The following is a 17361-nucleotide window of genomic DNA, read 5'->3' as shown; positions in this document are numbered from 1 at the left end:
CTAGAGTTCAAATCGTCTTTATCATTGTGTTGTTTACCATTTTTTTCGGAGCAACTAAATTTGCACGTTTTCTCCTTTTCAGATACAGTTTGCTTATGCCGATCAGCTGTTCGCTTAAGCGATTCTCTACAGGAATCCGCTTAAAGTTGCAACGATTTTTAAGCAGATGTGTGCTGTGGGTAATAGCCGATCTGAGTACTACCCTTAAAATCGAAATGACGATAGCTTGACCTTTGATATTGATTGATATCAATATGATACGGATTTATATCAACATTTCTAATTGATATGATTTTGTATCATATATTTTTTGTGTATTTATTGTATTTAGTATGGTGTTTAAAATATTTTTTGACTGAATTGCCGCGGTCACTCTAACATTCGACGAAAAGTTTTTATACAAAAGTGAAACATTTTCATATGTGGTTTATTTTTGCAAATGGTAAGTATCTCTTGTTTAATTGTACTTACTTGATGTTTGTCGAGTTCTAATATATTTATTTATTGGACACTGTACCGTGCTTTTCCGTGCTGACTACACACAAGGCACTACACAAAGTCAAATGGCTGGCCATGATGCCGAACTGGGCAAGTTGGCGTCCACCACTTCGTTGGGAAACTTCTATCGAGGACAGAAAAAGGACTTCCTGGTGCTGATGCAAAGCTACAGGAGGCATCCGAGTACAGCGTGATCGGTCATTTATTGCTAAGTCCTGGAATTAGTTTTATAATTGATCCAAAATATATAAAAAAGAAATATTAATAGCGATCTTATGGGTTTTCAATATTTATTTGTTTACAAGATGCAAAAAAGTAAAAACAAAACTGATTAATATTGATATGTTCGAAATGTCAATTTGATATGTTCGAAAATATCAATATAATATGGCCAACATAAGAGATCAAAATTGAGACTCATAAATACCCGATTGATGACCAGTTTTGGTATTTTATTTGTTCTGTGTAGTATAACCATTTATTCTACGAGTTACGGGTATAAGCATCAATAAAAAAAAAGAAGCGGGGTGGCATTGGGATTCGAACCTGCGCCGCTTCGATGTCTAACCAAGGGCTCAACCATCTTTGCTACGGACACAGCAACCTGACCGTTGAGAAGTTCTGGAACTTAATATTTCGGTACTCCAGAGCATGCAAAAACCAATACTTATTTTTTTTAGCAAAAATGTATATTTAAAAAAATAAATGTATACTTACTTTCTTCGGGCTAGTTTCATTACCCACTACCCGTATTTATTCTTAGAAAAGGTGATGCCAGTAAATTTTTAATTGCTTTAGTTTTCTTATTTTTGAGAAAACATCGTTTCTGGTTTTTAGTCAAATTTTAGTTCATGGTAACCATTTTCTAAAAATGTCCTCGACTTAAAAAAGTAATGCTATATTTAAAAAAATAAATTGTATTGTCGTTTTTCTAAAGTGTAGGCTATATATTCTTTTTAGTATATAAAAGCTTTACGAAAAATTGTATAAATTTTATCATTATGCAAAATTAGACAAAAATCCTTGATTTGTTTTAAATAGCCGAAAGAAAAATATTTTAAATGCATAATTTAAAATCCCAAGTCAGTACAAAAATTTTTTAGGTGTACTTTTGGTTTGGTTTGGTCTCGTCCGCTTCTCGATGACCGGACAAATGTGGCCTCGTTAGTGGCCTGGTCGGTAAAAACGAGTTAATAGAGGGCCGCAAGGACGAGTGGGTGTGGGCAAGAGATTTGGTTGTAGGGCATGGAATATGGACTGCCGAAAGCGGGTTGGACAAGGGCGCTAATTGCGTGGACATGCCAAATGTCGCACCTGTCCTGGCTAAACAGGACAAACGGCAAACTGGAGAGCAGGATGTGAGCGCAGCAAAGAGCCTGGCGGAAAAGGATCAAGGATAGGTGGCATAGCAAACAGCAGGCGCTGAAATGGCAAATAAACATTAGAGAAAATACAACAACAGCAGGGGCACATCAGGGCAATCACACGTGGCGGTATCCGTTTTGCACTTGTTCCAGGCCCTTTCTGTTCTAGAATGCATATCGAAGGAGAGGGTAAGAAAACAAACCAGCTGGTCGCAATAAAAGCGCAACACTTAAATTTCGCCGCCTTCTAATGGGCGTTCCAATGAATGGATACACGGCCAGGATAATAGCACTTGCAATGGGTTACAAAAGGTAACAAACGATAAAACAATCAATCTGAGGAAACGCTTGAATTTGAAATCAGAGGAGTGAAATAATAACAATACAAAATTAAGTTTTCAAGAACCTTAGGCCTCAGCCTTCAACTAAAAAATTTTAAGCCATATAAACTAATTATACATATTCTAAAAGTAGGAGTGCAATTTACTCAATTTAGGAAAATCAAAGTTTAAATTATTACCAAGCGCTAGATTTGAAAAAATGTGTGCTTTAATTTTTAATTTTATAGGAATCGAAACATTTTCTTAAAGTATTTTTTTATGATCTTCATACTTGTTACTTGTAGAGTAAAAGGGTATATTGTATGCAGGGAAAAGTATGTAACAGGTAGAAGTAAGCGTCTCCGACCTCAAAAAGTATATATTTTCTTGATCAGGATCACTAGTCGAGTCGATCTAGTAATGCCCGTCTGTCTGTGTGAACGCTGTGATCTCGGAAACTATAAGACCTACACGGTTCAAATTTCAAATTTAGATTCCTTATCTTTGTACGCAGCAAAGGTTTGTTAAGCGAATATGCCACGCCCACAAGCCCCCCAAAAACTGTGGCTCTGATATATATCAGTTTCATAAATACATATCGATTGAGATCAACAAAAGACCACACACACTCAAACGCCCACCAACCACCCAAAATTTTCAAATATTCCATTTTTTAATAAATTTTATATTATTCCGCTTGCCGAAAACTTTTAGGATCGGACCATTAGTTAAAAAGTGACATGTTAGTTAATAATGACCTTACGCCCGTATCTGGCAATTACATCGTCAAAAGATAGAGAAAAGTAGCCAGTAGCCAGTAGATTAAAGTGTAAAATGTAAGGTAGTTTAAAGTATAAGCATCTTCACCTCTATTCGAGGGTATATTTATTTTGATGTTGGTTAGCTGAGTAGCAGGTGATGATAGCCTATAGGCACTCGACAAAAGCGCACTCTCTTGTGAACATAATGAGTTGGAAATAAATCAAATTAGTTTTTTAAAATGCTAGTCTTTGAAATAAATGTCTATGGACATCAAATATTGGTCCCGGACTCAGTCGCTTTACCGGTTACCAAATACTTTTTTTCTTGGTTGTTCGGAAATGAGCCAATAGAATCAGGCACATTTATATTGCCAGAAAATGTGCCAATGTAATCCGACTATTGAAGAAACTTCGAGTAAGAAAGTTCGAGCTATGAAAGTTTGACCGAATTTCCATTTTTTGTTTTTCTCTCGGTCATTTGCTTTTTATTAATTTTTATCTTATCTTAATTTTTACTAGTTCTTTATGTAGCTTATACGAGTAAATGTACTTATATACTTTTTCATTTTATACAACCGCTAGTGCTCGCGGCTTGGAGTGGTTGGCAAACAATTACATTGCCGCCGGATTGGAAAGTAATCAAAGCTGGACACGAAGCCCGAGCCTTCACCCTGGATGTTTGCGCTACTTTTGATGGGGGTTGGTGGCTGATGGTGGTCGAATTTAGGGGGTGGCTTAGTGAGCTAAGCCTGGAACTCGTTCTGCTCCTCCTCGTGGGTCGCGACCTTTGGCCTGCCGTAGGGAAGCAGCTGTAGGGGTCGATCAGCCGGGACCGTGGGCTGTAGGCTGGGCAGGGGTATTAGAACCTGACCTGTTCTTTTAAGTGGACTGCTTTCCCTACTGCTTAGGATCTCTTTTCTCAGGATGAGGTCCCTCTCTGTGATTCTGCCCAGAGCCCTTTCCCGTTGCTCCTCCTGCCAGTGGACATTCCGCTTCCCGGCGTCCCTTCCCGCACTCGATGCCGTAGGTGCCATGGGTCCAGAACTTCCGTCCCTGTTGGGACTAAAACACAGACTTTGGATACTGATGCCACTGGATAGTCCGTGGGGACAGAGTCGGGAATGGCTGCTGATGTCCGGAAGACTTCGACAGCTGCTGAAACGGCTGCCCCCGGTGTTCGTGGTGGTCTGGGCGGAACTCGGCTCCGGCCGGGCAAACAGCTCCATCACACTCGGCGGCTGGGCTCCCTTGGGCTCCGACCTTAGTCGGTGCAGTGTGATGCAGAACTCATGGAATCCGTGCACCGTGTGATAGTTATCCGGCTGATCCTTGAGGCTTGCCAGGGCCATGTCAGAGCCCCCAGTTCCAGGGTGCAAGACGGCGTGGCAATCCATTCCCGGCGACCAAGTTCGCTGGTAGTGCGGAGCCTCAACATCCAGTTGCGACTCGTCCAGGCGATCTATTGCGCTCTGCAGCGCAGGATCTAGGAGCCCCACCTCGCGGGCAGTGCGTACGTCGTGGCGCCAAAACTGCTGATGCCGTTGAACTGCCGGAGCCACCTCCTTAATCCTTAGGACCACCACGCCCATTAGCCAGACGCACATTATATTTATGAGAGTCAAGGCCATGCTGACAGTTGCGTAAATCAACAGTTCCACGGAAAGTTGCGGGGAGTACGACCTGTGCTTCATCAGACTTGCCAGGAGCTCGTGATCGGCTGGCAGTAAATGGGATCCAATGGCCAGGGCCCAGAGCAGTCCGGCGTTCACAGCAGGCGGCAGTAGGGAAGCCGAGATGGCCACGCCCACTAGGGACCCCGTATTGCCTCCCAAAACCGCAATGGCTCCTGCCGCCCCCGAAGCCAGGGCAGTGCAAACTCCGATGGCCAGGGAGTGTGTGTCACATCGGGAGACGATCTCCTCCGTAAGACCCGTGGAAATGGCGAAGAAATGGCCGAAGCCACAGACTATGGCCCCGAAAAAGAATCCTATGGCAACGGACACGGCTATGCCCACGAGTTCGTTCTTCAGGCCCAACCACCGTAGCTCCCGGTCGCCAATCACCGAACCAAATATGGCCGCAATAATGGGACCCATTAGCGGGGAGATCAGCATGGAGCTGGAGAGGAACAGGAAGCTATTCTCGACGAGACCGACGCAGGAGAGCAGGGCGGCTGCCATCAACAGCACTACGAAGTCAAAGGTCAATGTGGCATCCCGACGCACCTGTCGCACTACCTGGTTAACGTTCAGTCTACACCTCACCGAGTCCATAAAGCTCTGCCAGCCCTGGCTTTGCTCCCGACCCTGATCCACGAAATCGCCATGGCCTTGGCTAGGGTTCTGGGGGCTGGGCTTAGCCCGGGTTTCCAGGCAGGTGAGGGCGGAAACATGTGTGCCAGGTCTTTCCCCAACGCCCCAGTCCTGCAGGGTGCACAGCAGTCTTTCATAGCGTTCATCCTGCAGGAGGTCAAACCGGGCCTGGAGCTGCTTTCCCGTGACGTCGTGCGACCAGAAGACGTCCTCCAGTCGCAGTTCCTCCGCTATGGCCCTTAGCAGCTGCTCCAGGGAGGCATCCTCCCTAAGGTCAGGGAGCTGCAGAGCCCTGCTGAGGTACCTTGGAGCAGGGGCTGTGTGGATCGCAGGCGGCACGGCCTCACAACCATTGCTCCCGGCTATTTGACCCAATCGCCAACAGCGCTCGCACACCTCGCAGCTGGACACTTCCGAGTCCTTGCCCCTCATGCAGCCACCGCAACTGGAGCAACATTGGGTGCTGGCCAATGGCTTTGGGTTAATCCTCAGCTCCTCCGCTTCGGTGGGCACCGTGACGACCACGCAGACGGCGGCGCTCATGGGGACAGGTTCAGGTTCCCTCCTTTGTCTCGCCTGCAATCCTAAATCGCGAATCTGAAGTTTGAAGTCGGACTTTCGTGTGGGTGTGTGAAAAGGAACAGAAACAGAAGTGATCTGTTTCGATGGATCTCTGTTGGACTACTGGGTTCAGTTTATAAACACCACCGTGAAACCTTTCCGATGGTACATAGCTTACTATAGTAATAAGTTATTATTACAACGAACAATAGCAAACCTGTTTCATCTGGATTCGTGATTTAATTGCAAACGTTGGCGTTAAGTATTATGTTTTACTAGGGGGGTCACAGTAATCTTTTCCAACTAAAGTCAGCTATGGTTATAGTTGATTAACTATCAAAAATAGTTATCCTAACATAAATCTTCCACACAAAAGGTTACAAGTAAGGAAGACAACTTGGTTGTGTGGTTGTTACCGAAAACTCAATATAACGGTTCTTGTATTATTATGGCATTAATTTTTCGATCCTTCTTTTGGCAGTTTTATAATCCTGCACTCCGATTTTTATTACAAAAATAGTGATTCTGAAATACTAAACCAATTCCATATACCGGAGAAGAAGAGAATATGATCACAAATAACTAAGCTATAGTTATTTTCCTATATTTTCCTATAAATTATCCGATCGTTCTTAATGCAGCTATATGATATAATCGTCCGATTTCTTTGTAAATATCAAAAGAATTATATTCCTGCGAGTAGAAGTTAATATGTCAATAAACACCGATTATTTTTTTGATTACCTATGATTGAATATAACAATGTTGTCCGTTTCGACTCGTTCCGACTTATATACTACCTGCAATATAAGTTAAGGTTTAATCGCGATAGCTTTAAAACTGGGAGACTAATTCGCAAAAAAAATTGCTAAAAGGACGGACAGACGAACATGGCTTGATCGACTCGCCTAGTGATGCTGATCAAGAATATACTTTATGGGGTCGCAAACTTCTGACTGAAATCGTTCACCAGAGACGGGTAGGGTAACTTAAATAAGAAAAGCTCTTTCGCTGAGATCCTGATTAAATCCCGATCTAAGGTAAACTATATACTCCCTTGGCACAGTTTATAAATATAATTCAGTGGCCAGGATATCTACCACTAAAGTAGTTCTTCAGTAGGTTATCCGGAAAACCTTTACGCCCCGCCTAATTTCCGACTAAGCCAAAACTCACATCAAAACAACGGACATGTCCGTTGCAACATCCTGATGACGAGGACGCTCTTGCGATGATGGAGATGATGATGATGGACACTGCGGCAGATGCACGTTTTATCCTGTTTGCACGCGACTGTGGATGCCCCAGCTCCGGGATCCCACTACCCCAGTCAGCCCACAAAAATCCCACCCCTGTGTCAACATATTCCCGGCGCTTCTGGCTGCGTTTGTTTGCATACGCGGCTGCTTTGTGAAACACCCCGCTCCTCTAAAACCGCCCCTTTTGCCGCATAATCGAAACAACTACAGTAACTCTCGATTAAAAAAAATTAAAAAAAGGGGCACAGCCCGAAGGTGCAAAGCAGCCAAAATGTCAACAATCTGCAACAGCTATGAAATATTATGAGGCTTTGTGGGTGGAAAAGTGTGGAAACTGCTGGCGTTTCGGCAGTTATAATGCACCAGACGAAAGTCGCACGAAAAACGCATGAAAAACGTACCAAAAAGCTGCAAAACCTCCAAACAAACACACACGGATTTTCAGATACCAACACACAGATGCACTGACCCACACATAAGTGGTCAGGCATACTTCCTCCTCCCCGGGGTTATACTCTATCAAAGGGCAAGAGTTATATATTTAAGTTATCTTCTTATATGTTTTAAGCCCTTTTTTATTATCTTCAAAATTATATGGTTTTAACTTTTTATTCTATATCAGTATTACTAATTTAGCTTTGCCAGTTCATTTGCTTTGAATTTTTCTTGCTTAATATTTTGCTAACAAAGTTATAAATAAAAAACTCTATGAGCAGGAGAGCAAGAAGTAAGTTAAGTAGGTACAAAAATATAGTTGATTTGTTTTAATCTAAAGTAATTTACCATGTTCATAATGTAATTCACGCCTTTAAAGCGTATTTAACGCGTAGTACTTCTCTCTTTGTTCGAAAGCGCACTTTTTTTGTGAATTGCGGACACCGAATTCCCCGGTGTCCATTATCTGCGAAGTTTTTTATACTGCTCTGTGATACGAACGAGTTTTCCATCTGCCATTTTGCAGTTGCTACTCATATGAAGGTACACCGCAATAACTTATTGATGCCACTAAAATAAACAAGTCAAAATAATCTAGTTTTCAAGACCAATAACACTAGTTTACAAAACAACATTAGAAAGGAGGATGATGGTAGTTCCTGGTAGAGTTGTAAAAGTAAAGCGCTCCCCAACCATCGAATTGTCAATATAACCCATCAAATAGTTACTATTACGTAATTCGTAAACCAAAGGGTTACTATAAAAAAAAGTTTGGAAGTATGTTAAAGACTTTAGATAATATATATTTCAGGTTAAGTCTTTACTTTTCAGAGTATTACTTGGGCGTCTAGGTGTACGAGGCGCTAGACCCATGTGGGAATTCTGAACAATACATTGGATAAAATCTGAAAAATTATTATTGCAATCTTTTGTGTGGAAGACTAGGATAACTATTTTTGATAGTTAATAAACTTTTTACTATTGCAATACACACACATCACGTGAATGTAACTATGTTAATAGTGGCTTATCTATTAAATAGTAAAAAAAGCAAAAACAAATACATAAAAAAAAATGTTAGTAGAAAAGTAAAATTTTTTTAGCATCTAAGCTATCTGCATTAATCAACCGAAGTAAAAATTTTTTTTTTTGATATGTTTTTTTAAAGATTTATTAAAGAAATTTTTTTGGTATCCGAGCTTTAAGTTATATTTAGAGCTGAGCCTAACCAACTTAGATGATATATGTTTTAGTTACCCTTTGATTTAGACGAAGAAATGAAGTGGAATACATTGAGTATATTGTGAGCTACGACTCGGCAAACTTAAAACAAACAAAAACAAGGAAGAACGCTATAATCGAGTACCTCGACTATCAGATACCCGTTACTCAGCTAAATAGAGATATGCAAGCAGCAAAGCGAGATTAAAATGCGCCACCTACCGGCGGTATACAGATTTAAGCGTTATGGGCGTTAGAGTGGGCGTGGCAAATTTTTTTTTGGATCAATCGACAGGTATTTACGAGACCAATACATTTCAGTTAAAATTTTTTATCTAGCATGAAAATTGTGGGCGTCGCAAGTTTTTGCGGTTTGTGGGCGTTAAAGTGGGCGTGGCAAACTTTTTTTTGGTCAATCGATAGGTATTGATGAGAACATTACATTTCAGCTAAAATTTTTATTCTAGCATCAAAACTGTAGGAGCCACAGTTTTGGGCGGTTTGTGGGCGTTAGAGTGGGCGTGGCACTCTACTGAAACAAACTTGCGCTGCGTAAGAAGCTCAGGAATCTGCACGCCAAATCTCAATAGCCTAGCTCTCATAGTTTCTGAGATCTCAGCGTTCATCCGGACGGACAGACAGACGGACAGACGGACATGGCTAGATCGACTCGGCTAGTGATCCTGATCAAGAATATATAGACTTTATGGGGTCGGAAACGCTTCCTTCTGCCTGTTACATACTTTCCGACGAATCTAGTATACCCTTTTACTCTACGAGTAACTGGTATAATAATAAAATGTATCAACGATACACAAATATATAGTTGAGTGGTAACCAAGTCTAGAATTACACATTCTGCCTAGTTAGTGACAATATTTAGAGAAGGTCTCTAGTAAAATTAATTTTGTGAGGAATACATTTTACCTAGATCCGACATATTTTTAGATATTTTCTCGGTGTGTAGCGATGCATGTGTGTCCGTCGAGATCAAGCGTCAAAATTACATTGTTGGCATACGCTGCCTTTACCCGGCCCCAATTTTTGTGTGCCCCTTGCAACCCAGCACTGCCACACCTACCATCCCCTTTATCTGCCACATACACCCCCTTTTCAGCATTCTCAGGCTTGTTCTGTTTGTTGGTGTTGCGGCTCCGCCCCTGTTGCTTGGAATCCTTGCCATTGTCTGAACAGTTGTGTTTTTTTGGGTGTTGATTTTTGGCCATTTTTTTCCCCACCCGACGACTTTCCGCAGAATGTGTGGTCGGGTGGAATGAGTAGGGCCTGGAAAATCCAAATGGGTGGGTGAAAAATCCTTGGTTCAGAGGGGTAGAGGACACAGGACACAGGAGAAGCGTTGATTGTTGCAATTTCTCGTTAAATTGAATTCGCTCGTTCGATGCGAGAGCCCTGGGATTCGAAGTGCGGGCAGAATTGTGGATGGGAAATTGGCGGTGGAAAAGCGGCGAGTAAAATTGGGTGGCAAACAAGGTCCTGCAAGCTGCACTGCTTATTTATGACAAGTGGCCAGAGACAAGGGGGCGCGTGGCTTTTCCGACCGGACAACGGAAAACGAATGAATGCGACGACGCATTATGAGATACCTGGGCTTTGGTTTTTCCCCAAAACGACCCAAAACACAGCAGGCCCAACACGCCTCATCCACTTTTCGCTGGACTCTTCTCCGGACAGCTTTTATCCTCAATTAAAACACCGAACCTCGAAAGTGACGGCTGCAAATAATCCAAATGACCCGGGGACAAAAGACTATCCAAAATGTTAATTTGCACGGAGGGAAAATGTTTCTTTTAAGTTCAGAATTGAGGTAATTGAGGCTCGTTAATATTGACCATTTTAAATATCCATCACAAATAGCCATCTCTTCGTTGCTCAGTTAAATAAGTATCGCTCACTGTTCGAAAAATAATCACCATGAGTGTGGAATAATATTATGAAAAAATTCAGAAATGATAATTGCAAATTCACCACATAAATTCAACATGAAAATACATTACTTTTATCCAAAATGTTGGGGGACTTTCCAAAATGAAATGTTTGTCCCTTTGTTTGTGGGCTTGTATAAATCCCTTTTTGGTTTTAGGGTCTTGGGGACTTTATGGGTATATTCGAAAGCTCGAGATAGAACGTTTGATCTACCCGCTAGTTCATCGGACAATCCAAAAAAACTGGATTTGAAAGGCTATTAGTTGAAAGTTCTAGAAAGTGTATTTATTTAGTCAATTTGAAGGTGCGATCGTCACCAGCTTCAACTCGTTAAGAGGTGCTTTTATTTGATTCATAATTACTTTTAAAATGGAAACTTAAATTCGATGGGTATGTAGGCGCAGTGTCATCTTGATTTAAGAGCTGAAATTGATTACTCTCGTCAATGCAATGGGTTAATTGATGAGGAAGGCCGCCTTCCGCTCACGAAAATCTCCATGTGGTAATTGTGAATTGCCATTAGTTAAACCGCCAGAAGTTGCCAATTTTCCGAACGACAGACAAAGCTGTAGATGCCAAAAGTGGGTCTGTAGCTAACAAAACAATGAAATTTAGAGTTATGCTACGCACTTAGGTGCAACTTAGATTTATTGCCACTAATTGAGATGCAGTGCGAAAGGCGGTATATGGCTCGAATGATCAGTGAGCTTTTGGGTAATGAGCTAATGAGGGTATGCACGGACTGTCCTTGGTAAATTACCAAGAGTGGCATCTGGCACTAAGGCCAATTTGAGCTATTCCAATTACTTAGGTGAAATGCCGTGCAAGTGGCTCAAACCAATGGAATAGGAGGCAAATAAATAAGGTGCAAATACGTGTTTGGAGGCGGAAAATGGACCGGGAGTTGGAGCCAACAGGAGCAGGTAACTGAATGCCCGATGTTATCCTTATCATTGTTATACTTAAGTTAACAGGAGCTTAAGTAAGCAAACGCACTCAAGCTTACGACAGTAATCAAGCACACACTTACTCTCCACAAACGCCCTCAAATATTGGCATTATGGCCGCACAGTGGGCAAATATTCACAACTGGCCTAATAACCTGATTCAAAATATTTTAAGTTAACAATCTAATGCTTGCAAAATATACGCTAAGCTATATAGCAAATTTTTTTTTCAATGTCAGTATGTAAGAACATTTTATATATAAATAGCCAGATAATATTAATCAAAATTAAATAAATAAACAAATTAGGGATAAAATAGTATACATACAATATATTTTGTATACATAACATACATAATATATATAATATATATGTTTAATGGCGAAGTATTAATAAACATCTGGAAAATCATAACATATTAGCCTGATTCAAATATTGCTCTCTTGGTAGGCATAGAATAAAGTGATCAGGTACAAATTTATTTAAAAACTAGGAAATTTGGCATATTTAAACCGATTATTCCTATGAAAACTGTCCTCAGAACTCAGAAATCAAGTACAAATAGTCTTAATTTAAGATCGATTTCATTGATTTAAAAATTGTTTGCCCTGCAACTTTCTTACTTTATCAACGATTCGCAATATTTTTTAGCACAAATATGACTAGATTTAAGAAATATTCATACTTGATTGTAGACCGAAAGGTTCTAAAAATGACTAAGATCGTGTATTTTCTGTACTTTGCTCTCAAGATTGGGATTTTCCACGCTTGCCGAAGTTTTGACACTGAAAATACTTGATTTAAGCACGAAATACCTGATTTGTTCTCTGAGTGTAGGAAACAGCAAGTTCATTTCCCAGTATAGTACATACTTTTTATAAGTTGTGATCAAGGAACAAGGTTTCCCAGGCCGAATATTATTCGTTTTATTGAACTATGTTCAAAATTAATCAAAAACCTGTACAGAAAATCTGTGTTTCTAGTGTGAGCTTTTTTATATGTTGGTTTTTATTATCATGGATTTGTTTGAGGAACATGATTAATAACCAAAGGTAAAAGTCATGGTGGAAATGGATGACCAAGGAGGATCGCTGTGTATATACTAACAGAAAATATTATACAAATTTCGTAGGGAACAAATGTGTATATCGTAGGGAACAAATTTGTATATCCTCTGAAATGAACCCACTGTCCCTGATGGTTGCAAAGTTGCAGAACGGATTCTCCCGCTCGCAGAGCTGCTGGTTTGGGGCAATGTGGAAAACTGGGACATTTGGGCCGACACTTGCCTCATTTTGTGGCAGGCGCAAATCCTCATAATCAGAAAGCTTTTGCACTTTATTTGTGTTAGTTTCAATTATATAAACAACGGCAAAGACGAACAGTTGGCAATGGAAATAGCAGGCGAGGAACCAATTACCGCTTGATTTAGCACACACCCACACGAATGCAAAGCAAACACAGATACGCACTCACACTCGCACAGCGGCACTCACATGCTCGTGCTTTAGCCATAGAGCCATGACAAACTTATTGAGATTCATTGAGCAGATTGTAAAGCTTCAGCTCAGTGGCCATGGGTGTGTTAAAAGGGGCGTTTGGCAGAGTGGAAGGGAGATGAACGGTTCCCTAACGGGAGGTGGAAAAAGGGGGAGTATCTGTTTTGTGGAATCCCTTAATAATGGCTAATACTTCAACTGGTAAATAGTATTTAATAAGTATAATATTAATAAAAACATAATAAAAATATGTACCGTGAAACATTATGTATGTACAGATGAAGGCGATTTCGTTTCAAAAGTTGGGGAAATAATATTGGAAAATCATTCTTACATTTCTAAAGCCAAATTAAATTTTGTACATTAAATGTATGTTCGTTTTTTTAATATATAGGTATGCTTTAATTTTATGTGTATATATGTAAGAGTGGGCTCAGCACACTCGCTTAAGAAACTTGCGATGCGTACGAAGCTAAGGAATCTAGATCATGGCTAGATCGATTCGGGTACTGATCCTGATCCTGGGGTCGAGAACGCTTCCTTCTGCCTTTTAAATATTTTCCCCGATTTCAATATACCTTTTTAGTCTATGAGTCACTGCTGTTTGGGGTAGAAAACGCTCCCTTCTGCCTTATATATATTTTTTAAGGAACCACTGCGGACGGCAGTCCCCGTAGTGACGATGCAAGCCAGGAGAGTGTGCGAAGGCGACTACTATACAAAGCCGCAGAATTTAAAATCTGTATACAACAATCGAAAGATACTGTGATTTTGTTAAATTTTCGGTACTAAGACCTTTAATATGTCGATTGATTAGGAAAAGAGAGTAGAAAAAGTTAAGCTTAGAAGATTCAAGCTAGAAAAACTAGAAAAGCAAAGCCGATTTTTTATCTTTACGGAAATACGCGTCGATTGGCACCAAAAGCATTGCAATTTTATTGCATTCCAAAAAGTATGCTTTTTGTTTTGTTTTTTTTTGTGTAACGGTCCTGGGATAATTTCTGTCGTAATAAACCGACTGAGCTGAAAACATTTGTTCTACAACTTTTTGCAAACCCCGCTAGCTTAGCGACAAAAAAGCTAGAAATGGCTAAAGCTCAAAGGGTCACAGTTCCTAAACTTCTTACGCTAAATACATGTTTTACTTTGACATAATTGTTATTCCCGTTACTCGTAGAGTAAAAGGTACACTATATTCGTCGGAAAACGTTTTCTTAGGTCAATCGATACGTATTGACGAGACAAATACATTTTAGTAAAAAATTTCTTTTCTAGCATGCAAATTGTGAGAGCCACAGTCTTGGGCGGTTTGTGCTAAATAATCTAAATCTAAAATCCCATTTCTCTATCTTTGATAGTTTTCAAGATATCAGCGTTCAAATTTACGGTTTTTTAAAGTTTGTAAGTGGTTTGTGGACGTTAGAGTGGACGTGTCAACATTTTTATACCCGTTACTCGTAGAGTAAAAGGGTATATTAGATTCGTCGGAAAGTATGTAACAGGCAGAAGGAAGCGTTTCCGACCCCATAAAGTATATATATTCTTGATCAGGATCACTAGCCGAGTCGATCTAGCCATGTCCGTCTGTCCGTCTGTCTGTCCGGATGAACGCTGAGATCTCGGAAACTATGAGAGCTAGGCTATTGAGATTTGGCGTACAGATTCCTGAGCTTCTTACGCAGCGCAAGTTTGTTTCAGTAGACTGCCACGCCCACTCTAACGCCCACAAACCGCCCAAAACTGTAACTCCTACAGTTTTGATGCTAGATAGAAAATTTTAACTGAAATGTATTGTTCTCATCAATACCTATCAATTGACTTTAAAAAAAAGTTTGCCACGCCCACTTAAACGCCCACAAACCGCGAAAACCTGTGACGCCCACAATTTGCATGCTAGATAAAAAATTTTAACTGAAATGTATTGGTGTCGTCAATACCTATCGATTGATCCAAAAATAAATTTGCCGCGCCCACTCTAACGCCCATAACGCTTAAATCTGTCTACCGCCGGTAGGTGGCGCATTTTAATCTCGCTTTGCTGCTTGCATATCTCCATTTCCCTTTGAGTAACGGGTATCTGATAGTCGAGGTACTCGACTATAGCGTTCTTCCTTGTCTTTCTTCGATCGATTAGTACTGACGAGAATTATACATTTCAATTTTTCTTGAACACTAGTGTAGGAGCCTTAGTTTTGTTCTGTTTGTGGGAGTTAGAGTGGACGTGGCATGTTAGCGTAACAAACTTGCGCTGTGTACAAAAAAAGGAATCTAAATCTGAAATCTCTCTTATAGCCTAGAACTCGGATCGGCTAAGGGGTTCTCTAGTCGAAAAATCGTATTCTTTGTAGTGTGACCGAAGTTTTCAAAGTTCACCAGCAACGCATGTTGGATGGTCATACTGACAAGCAGCTGGGTTTGTTTTTTGGCGTTTTAATAACGACGAATCTGCTGGAGTGCAAAGAACTAAATATACATACCCGCCCGGCAGGATGTCGATGTAGGGAGTGAAGTCCCACTAGTGGATCTCCTCCAGCACTTCAACTATTCTGCGGATTTGGCCTGTTGTGATATTACTTCCTGTTGGTGAAGTCCCACAATAATGGGCAACATCTTAAATTAGGCGTCCTTTTTCATCAGCACTGACATCCTGCAGGCGTATTTTAGTTTTTCCTTCCATTTTTAATTTTTAGATTCCACAACGCTTTTGCACGAACACCGCCAAAGATGAAATTTTGTAATCTTTTGCCCACGGCTAACGGCGTTCATGGAAATTCACTCCCTAAATCGGGGTTTTATTCTGGTATTTCCTTAGCTCAACTGAATACCGAGCTGAAAAACGGACCCGATAAAAACCGTTAGCCGCAAATTTCCTCTCGCTCACTCCTATGGTTAGCTCGCAGTTATGTCGATGGCTTATAGCTCTTATAGTTTCTGAGATCACAGCGTTCATACGGACAGTCGGACATGGCTAGATCGACTCGTCTAGTGATGCTGATCAACCAAAAGAGAAAACGCTACAGTCGATAACATCGACCTTCAAATTCCCGTTACTCAGCTAAAGAGTGCTAGCGCCACCTATCCCATAACAACAACTAGCCTTTAGCGCCCCTAGCGGCTTGGTGGGGTATTAGTGAAAACAGTTGATTTGCTGCTTGTGGTGTGCAATCTCGATTAAATTTGCAAGATATTGACTGTTACTTGGTTATAACTTTTTAATGAATGGCAATGAACAGCTTAATATAATTCGTACGCACGTAACTTGTGAACCACCAAAGCTACAGTCTTGTGCTATATGTCGCTGCAAGGATATTTTTAAATACTGTGTACGCCTTTCTAACATAATTTGTCTAATGGCATTTAGAATATTTTGAAAAATTGTAAAACAGTCAATTAAAAGTTAGTTGTTGTTGTATTTCCTTTTACTGTATTGCCTTAATATTTTGCTACAGGAATCATTTCAAGTCATTATTTTCCAAAGTTCCCCAATTTAAAATCGTTTTCTCAATTTGAGTGCTCGGCAGCTCTCAGTTTAAGAAAACAGAATGCTCTAAAGTAAGAACAAATGTACTCTGCTTTAGCACTTATTTCGCAATTTTTTTTTTTTGTGATTATGTGATTATGTGTGAAGTTATATTTATTTCTGGTTAAAAATTACCTATGCTGATTGAAATTTACTCTTAAAATGTTCTCTGTGTGTGACTGTCTTGCTTACTTTGCATAAATGCTCAGGCATTGAAAACTAAAATACTGTACAACACATTGGAACCTTGCATTGCAAGGCATTAGGCGCCGTTTCATTCATATTTTATGCACACTCAGTTACGAGCACACACAGTTTCCAAGCGTTTAAGTGGCTGTGTGATTGTGTGTGCACTTATTCTTAATATTTAAATAAACAGAATTTTCCTTTTAACATTGTACAGTGGGTCATATTAATACCGTAAAATTAGCATTCCACCCCTACCTAAAAGTTTGATTAAAATAAAACAAGAAAGGAAGTTAACTTCGGCAAGCCGAAGTTTGTATACCCTTGCAGTTAAAATTATTAAATTTAATTCGAAATTCTTAAAAATACAAAAAATTATATTCCCAATTGTATAAGATAATATGTCATAAAACACCGAAGCTATAATTTGTTTCATATTATTTTTCCACCAATTTTCTGATCGTTTCTATGGCAGCTATATGATACAGTCGTCTGATTTTGATAAAATTAAATTCGAAATTCAGAACAAATTCA

General features: G+C 40.3%; 2 protein-coding genes across 2 annotated transcripts in view; one reads left to right on the top strand and one right to left on the bottom strand.

The window, feature by feature from the left end:
* The window catches only part of LOC108007883 (chaoptin), a 381371-nt gene that overhangs the window by 238833 nt on the left and 125177 nt on the right, over positions 1 to 17361 (top strand). The gene's annotated exons all lie outside the window — the stretch shown is intronic.
* Positions 3381 to 5925, bottom strand: LOC108007885 (uncharacterized). The gene has a single exon (XM_017071654.4). The coding sequence runs from the start codon at positions 5796 to 5798 to the stop codon at positions 3687 to 3689; it is 2112 nt and encodes a 703-aa protein (XP_016927143.2). The 5' UTR covers positions 5799 to 5925; the 3' UTR covers positions 3381 to 3686.

Source organism: Drosophila suzukii, chromosome X (assembly GCF_043229965.1).
Source record: "Drosophila suzukii chromosome X, CBGP_Dsuzu_IsoJpt1.0, whole genome shotgun sequence".
Taxonomy (NCBI): domain Eukaryota; kingdom Metazoa; phylum Arthropoda; class Insecta; order Diptera; family Drosophilidae; genus Drosophila; species Drosophila suzukii.
This window is presented reverse-complemented; position numbering and strand designations above follow the sequence as displayed.

What these genes read in the sequence shown, in the direction of transcription:
- LOC108007885 (XM_017071654.4), bottom strand. Translation starts at nt 5,798, where the DNA reads ATGAGCGCCGCCGTCTGCGTGGTCGTCACGGTGCCCACCGAAGCGGAG.